This window comes from Amphiura filiformis, chromosome 18 (assembly GCF_039555335.1).
Source record: "Amphiura filiformis chromosome 18, Afil_fr2py, whole genome shotgun sequence".
NCBI classification, from domain to species: Eukaryota; Metazoa; Echinodermata; class Ophiuroidea; order Amphilepidida; family Amphiuridae; genus Amphiura; species Amphiura filiformis.
In genome coordinates this window covers 39,321,778-39,329,135 of record NC_092645.1, presented here as the reverse complement: position 1 = coordinate 39,329,135, position 7,358 = coordinate 39,321,778, and the positions used below count along the sequence as shown (strand labels likewise).

Sequence of the window (7,358 nt, the reverse complement as noted above, 5' to 3'; positions counted from 1 at the left end):
GCTCAAATTTTCTTGTTCAGGTGCCACCTATGATTATCTTCATAGATTTTACAGTTGAAAGAGCGTGTGCAGGCGGTGGTGGAAGCAATATCGCCATTTTTGACGTCGCCATTGGATTAACACATAATCATGAAAGCTTCACAAACAATTCTAAATTTGTTATGTGGTGTAAAAGCAAAATTATCTTACTCTAAAACCGTCGGGGTACGACAATGTACCACACTGCAAGTATGTTAATTTTCCATTTGTAATTGCTAACCGTGTATTTTGAATGGGGCTGTCAGCCCTGTATCTTCGCCAGCCTCGTACGTCACGTGTTGCGTGTCATATGCCGCCTGAGCGTGTGCGTGCTAAGAGCAAAGCGCCACCATACCCTAATTTTTACATAAAACAGCAGTTTCCAAGAATACGGATGTCCTGAATCTTATGCAACTTTCAAAAATGGATTCTTTGGCACGATTAACATTTAAAACATAACCAATATCAATTGAGAAAGGCATTGAATAATCTTTTTTGATACAAAGTGACAATTTTCAGACCCCCTGTCCGAATAAGTTTTTTGGCCGGCACCAGGGTTCGCAGGTTTTAGCCACAGGTGAAAAAAACCGCGGTTTTAACCGCTTGGCAAAAACAGTTTTTTGCCGGCAAAAATGACAAAAACTAAAAAAGTGATTTATAGTTCAGTTTTTCATCTCAAAACAAATTATTAAGTTACAAAACTAATTTCCTGAGTGTAACAAGGCCAGATTTTGTAATTATAAGTAACATATTAATAAATTAAAGGCATGCGTTTTCATTGCTCAAGAGCATTTAACCGAAATGTGGCATATATCAAATTCAAAACTTTTTCATTTAAGGACTTGATCGTGAGACAAAAAATATGTTGAATGATTCATTAAAAGTTTTGTGTTACTGTTTATGAGCGTTCTGTGTTACTTTTTGATATTTAAGTGACTATAAGTGGTTTTTTGCCATTTTGCCGGTTTAAACCGGGCAAAAACAGATATTTGCCGGCAAAAACCGAACCCTGGGCGGCACCTCCTCATTTTTGGCCGATTTCAACAAAAATGGAGTCAAAATGCTCAGAAGATCATCCCGAAGGAATCTGAAATATTATGGTTGTATATGATTGACACATGTACATGGACAATTTAAATTGTATAGATTGCGTTGATGATTGTTCTTTTTGCATCCATTGGCACAGCTGGGTGGGAAAGTATAGGCCCAAGCATGAAGGTGATGTTGTTTGCTTTCTGGCATCTGGTTTCAATTTCTCGGTCTATCTTCCCGTCTTCAGTAAAGATGCTGCCCAGGTACTTAAACTCCTTCGATTGCTGGAGGGTTGTGTTGTCAATCTTGATGTCCAAGGTCTTTTGAGATCGGCTGATCAGCATGGTTTCTGTCTTTGGGATGCTTATGCTCATGCCATACTTCTGGCAGGTTGCGTGCAGTCTGTTGGTGTGGTTTTGTAAGCTAAGGCTGTTGTTATGTCCTGGTGTTGCCGGATCATTTTATTATTTCTGATTAACGGTAATTGGGTGCGGATTAATCTGTTTGGTGAAGGATTTGGCGCCCTAAATCAATGCGGGATCGCACCGATCCCGCCACTCAAGATTATGGCACGGAAAGGAGAGAGAGAATGAGCGGATCGTTGAAATAAATTATCTTTAAATTGCAAGATCCAGCGTGAATATTCTATTCCTTTTGTGTTCCTAGTCAACCTAATTGCGAGATACCAGACCCGATATCTCGACATGGTGTGCAGCGGTAAAAGAATACCGTCATCTAAATGAAAACTTTTGCTGTGTGAAAAACCTGCCGTGTGAAACTTTTTATCTGTGCGGGAAGCTTAACGTACACTGTACATGCACGTCGCCGATGAAGAGACACTGAGCAGTTCAAGTCTACGTACCGATTTACATGCAAGTCAAGTTGATGACAACGTTCGACAGACAGGTCAAGAGACAATCTTCGTTCGTCGCACTGTTTGGTAGCGTAGTGTGCCTATGTTCAGTATTATAATCAGTGAGTGTAGGTTGTGCAAATGTGTAGCAGTGCAGTTTAAAAGTAAAACGTTAAATACTAGGCCTATTATTAATGTATTGTTTTGGTTTCACAGCAGATTTTCACAGCAGATTTTACTAGTAAAAAGTATACAAGACTAGTTAAGATTTTCATGTTCTTCACCATATTACTAAGCAGTGTATAAATGTTAGTATTTGGTTATTGCATTTTGTTTGTCAGTTACAGTCAGTATCAGTACAGTAAGGTGCTTAGGTACACTGTAAGCTTTCCATTATGTCTGGCACAGACGATAAAGATGACACCCCAGCAGCCCCGAATATGACGCTTCGGTCTGGGAAAACAGTCCAAACACTAGGTCATGATGATAGTGACACGGACCTAGACAGTAATATTAAGGACATGTCTGAAGGTGATACAGGCATTACAGGGCATCATGAATATGACGATCATGATACACCCGATACAAGTAATACTAGTTCTAACACTAGGCCTACTGATTCCAGGCCTACTCATGAATGTGCTAGTCAGAGACAGAGTAGTTCCATACCTCACTTTGGTCAAGGACCGCCACCAGGGTTTGAATTTGGATTGCCCGGCTTTCCTCCAGGTATGCCCACAAGTTTTCCGCCAGGGATGCCCACAAGTTTCCCCCAGGGATGCCCACAAGTTTTCCACAAGGGAGGCCCACAGACTTTTCCCCAGGGATGCAGTTCCCACCCGAACTGTGGCTAGAATACATGCGCATTCAAGCGGATAAAGAAATACAGTTAAGGACCCTAGAGGTCAGAGAAAGGGAATATGCGCATAATATGGTCCTGTTACATCAAAACGACCAAAATAATGCCAACCATAAGCCGTGCCGCCGTGAGCTGAGATTTCGCAAGCTACGGGACACTGAAGATATTGAGAAATATTTACGTGCTTTCAAACATGTCGCGCAAAGCAATGAGTGGCCCAAACCTTCCTGGTCAGCTCGTTTAGAACTGACAGGAAAGGCTTTCGAAGCATATGCAAATTTGTCACTTGATGAGGCAAAAGATTACGACACCTTAAAAAAGGTTATCCTCATCAAATATGAAATAACGGCTGAAGCCTTCCGCAACAAGTTTCGGAACAGGATGCGCAACCCCAATGAAACCATCAAAGAGTGGGTGTATGAACTCAAATCTGATTTCAACAACTGGCTAAAATTTTCAGATGGAATTGATCTGTCGGAACTCATCATCATGGAACATGCGCTGAATCACATGCCTCGCGAGATGGCCACACATCTTCGTGACCACAAGGTAAAAACCTCTAAAGAGATGGCCGATCTCGCTGATGAGTTTGTTGCAAACAGAGGGGGTTCTGCCTATTGGCACAGGAAAAGCAGTGATCAAATTCAAAAGAACAAAACCAAAAACAGGGAGCATGGTCAGTACCAGAAACCCAGTACCGGCACTGAAAAGTACAAAACCGGTGACCAAAGAGATCACAAGAAAGCTAATGGGGACACAGACTTTCGATGCTATTCATGCAACAAAGTAGGACACAGGGCCAGAGACTGTCCTGATAAAGTACATACCCTGAACATAAACAAGACAAGAAGTTCAGCCCTAGTCCTAATCAGGCTCAGAAATCAAACCCTAGTCAGACTTCAGGTTCAAAGCCCACAGGAGCTAACCCCAAACAGGCATTTAAATGTGATGCCAGTACCCATTTGGAAGAAAGTACTGATAGAGATATAGAAGCTCGGCATAGAAAATGTGAGATACCCGGCTTCGTCAATGGTGTACCAGTCACTTTACATAGAGACTCCCATTGCACCCAGACTGCGGTATCTGCAGATCTTGTCCCAGCCCAATGCTACCTTAACCAGGATGTAAACCTTAGAGGCATAACAGGCCCAGTATCCTTGCCCCTGGCAGAAATAGACATCCAGTGTCCAATAGTTTCAGGGAAGGTCAAAGTTGCTGTTGCCCCAGGTTTACAGAGAGAAGTCATCCTAGGACATGATTTAGACAAAACATGTGGTGATCTATTTGCCAGCACTCCATACAAAGAAATGTGTGTGCTCACCAGACAGCAAGCAAAACAAAAGTATGATGAACAGAAACGTGCTGAAATAGAGTTAATGTTACACAGAAGTGACATAAAAGACTTAGGCCTAAGTGATGATGAACAGGACACCGGTCCCAACATGTCCCAGAACCCAGACATGTCTAAAGACAACACAAATAGGCCTAAGGATAACCCAAAAATGTCAGAAGACAACAGAAATAGGCCTAAGGAGACAACAAAATTGTCAGAAGACAACACAAATAGGCCTAAGGACAAAACAAAATTGTCAGAAGACAACACAAATAGGCCTAAGGACAAAACAAAATTGTCAGAAGACAACATAAATAGGTCTAAGGACAAAACAAAATTGTCAGATGACAACACAGATAGGTCCAAGGACAACACAGAAATGTCTAAAGACAACACAGATAGGCCTAAAGACAATACAAAATTGTCTGATTCCAAAGACAAAGCAGATATGTCTGAAAAAGACAAATGGCCAAATATTGATCAAGCTAACTTGAGACAAATGCAGCACACGGATCCAACTCTCAACGCAGTCAAGCAAAGGTTAACTCCCATTAGTGAGATTAATAACCACAGAGTGTGTTTTTATGAGATAAATGGTATCCTTATGAGAAAGTGGCAGAAAAATAAGCCAAACCAAGACACAAACTTTGACTATGAGCCAATCCACCAGGTAATTGTCCCTACAAAACATAGGCCTAATATTTTGACATTGGCTCATGACATTACCATGGCAGGACACCTCGGTGTGGAAAAGACAAAGCACAGAATCCTGGCAAACTTTTACTGGCCGGGAATATTTCATGATGTGGCACAGTATTGCAGGAGTTGCCACACTTGTCAATTTATGGACAAAGGGCACGCAAAACGAAAAGTGCCACTCATACCAATGCCTATAATTGACATCCCATTCAAACGAATCGGAATTGATATCATGGGCCCTATGAATAGATCGCGCAAGGGCAATAAATACTTGCTCACTATCCTGGACTATGCCACACGCTATCCAGAGGCAATACCCCTTTCAAACATCCGAGTTGACACCGTGGCTAACGCCCTCTTAACAGTGTTTGCACGTGTAGGGTTGCCAGAGGAAATTGTCCATGATCAGGGGTCCAATTTTATATCAAAGGTTATGGTTTCGCTGTGTAAAAGACTACAAATTACACAACTTAAGTCTGCTGTATACTACCATCAAACTAATGGTGTCACAGAACGCTTTCATGCGACATTACGCAACATGATGCGGTCCTTATCCGAGCAAGAAAGAAAACGATGGGACGAGTTCGTTCCCCACTTCTTGTTTGCCTATAGAGAAGTCCCCAACCAGTCTACGGGTTTTTCCCCCTTTGAGCTAATTTATGGGAGACAAGTGAGAGGACCCTTAAGTGTAATTAAGCAAAATTGGGTAACAGAAGAAAATAACCCTACTGATATTGTAACACACATGACAGATATGCGTAAACGCATCACAGGCCTACTAGACCAAGCAAACAAGAATTTGGCACAGGCCCAAAAGAAGATGAAAGCAGATTATGACAAAGATGCAGTCAAAAGAGAATTTGAACCAGGTGACAAAATTTTAGTTTTTCTCCCTGACTCAGCAGCCAAACTAGACAGTAAATGGCAAGGGCCATATACAATTACCAGAAAAGTCAATAAAGTCAATAATTATGCAGTACACATGCATGACAAAAGAAAATCTAACAGAGTGTTTCACATCAACATGCTGAAACAGTGGTATGACAGAAATCAGGACACCCAAATGTCACAGTGCTATTGTCTAATTGGAGATTTAGATGAACTTAGCTCACATTATGAAAATACACTAGTACATCACACTGAGCAAAGTGATATGGTGAGTGACACCATGGAATCTAGTGAATCAGAGCCAATTACTGTGCAAAACATGGATGCTATCATTCCTAACTGTCAGCAAACACAGACATGGCATGACATTCTCATCCCTGATGAATTGTCAAACCACCAGAAACAGGATTTGAACTCCTTATTTTGTAAACACGAGTCCATTTTTTCAGATGTCCCTGGACGCACACACCTTGTATCACACAAAATAGAAACAACAACAGATAAACCTGTGCGCCAAAAGATTTACAGGACACCTCAAGCACTGCGTGACAAAATAAAGAAAGAGTTAGATGCCATGTTAGAGTTAGGCATCATTGAGCGCGCATATAGCCCATATGCATCCCCCATCACCATTGTGCGGAAACCTGGTGGTGACATACGAATATGTTCCGACATGAGAGCCCTCAACAAGATATGTATTTTTGACCCATATGAGATGCCGCGAATAGACGACATTTTGGACCAAGTCTCAGGTGCCAAATACATATCCACATTAGACCGTACCAAGGGTTTTTACCAAGTCCCTATAGACCCTGAATCACGCCCTCATACATCCTTTGTCACATGTTTCGGGCAATTTCAGTACACAGTATTACCCTTTGGACTCCAAAACTCGTCTAGCACATTCATGAGATTAGTCCATCAAGTCCTCAATGGTTGTGAAGAATTTTCACAGGCATACATTGATGATATTTGTGTTTATTCCAACTCATGGGAGGATCACATTAAGCATGTGGATGAAGTTCTGACCCGCATCAGTGAAGCAGGGCTAACAGTAAAACCCAAAAAGTGTAAATTTGGTAGACATGAAGTGTCATATCTGGGGCATAAAATTGGTAATGGTAGCATAAAACCCATGTGTGATAAGGTCCAGGCAGTCAAAGAATTTCCCTCGCCCATCAGCAAGAAACATGTGCGGGCATTTCTTGGCCTGACCGGTTACTACCGGAAGTTTATTCCCAGATTTGCAGATATTGCATGCCCACTTACTACCTTGACCAAAAAGGCCATGCCCAATGTTGTAATTTGAAATGAAGACTCTGAAAATGCCTTTCAGCATCTCAAAGAATGCCTCATAAGTTACCCCATTCTGAGTGCCCCAGACTTCTCCAAACCATTCATTTTGCAGGCAGATGCATCACAATTTGGTCTAGGAGCAGTTCTAAGCCAATTAGATGAGCATGGCAATGAAAAGCCTATAGTGTATCTAAGCAGAAAGATGCTTGACAGAGAGTTAAATTATACTGTATCAGAAAAAGAGTGCCTAGCCATAGTATGGGCCATAGGAAAACTCCAGTATTATTTGATTGACCACCAGTTCACAGTCTATTCTGATCACAAAAGTCTAATTTGGCTAGAAAATAATCGCTCCACAAACAGTCGATTAACACGTTGGT

General features: G+C 41.6%; 1 protein-coding gene across 1 annotated transcript; it reads left to right on the top strand.

Annotated features, from left to right (window-relative positions):
* Positions 1-2,762: 2,762 nt before the first annotated feature.
* On the top strand, positions 2,763-6,991 carry LOC140139145 (uncharacterized). Its single transcript, XM_072160926.1, has 2 exons — positions 2,763-3,438; positions 3,606-6,991. Exons 1-2 carry the CDS (start codon positions 2,763-2,765, stop codon positions 6,989-6,991), a joined length of 4,062 nt encoding a protein of 1,353 aa, XP_072017027.1.
* Positions 6,992-7,358: the final 367 nt, after the last annotated feature.

Bases quoted from the DNA above. Each gene is read 5' to 3' on its own strand.
- LOC140139145 (XM_072160926.1), top strand. From the start codon at position 2,763: ATGCGCATTCAAGCGGATAAAGAAATACAGTTAAGGACCCTAGAGGTC. The intron at 3,439-3,605 runs GTCAGTACCAGA...AACATAAACAAG, and splicing joins AACCAAAAACAGGGAGCATG to ACAAGAAGTTCAGCCCTAGT.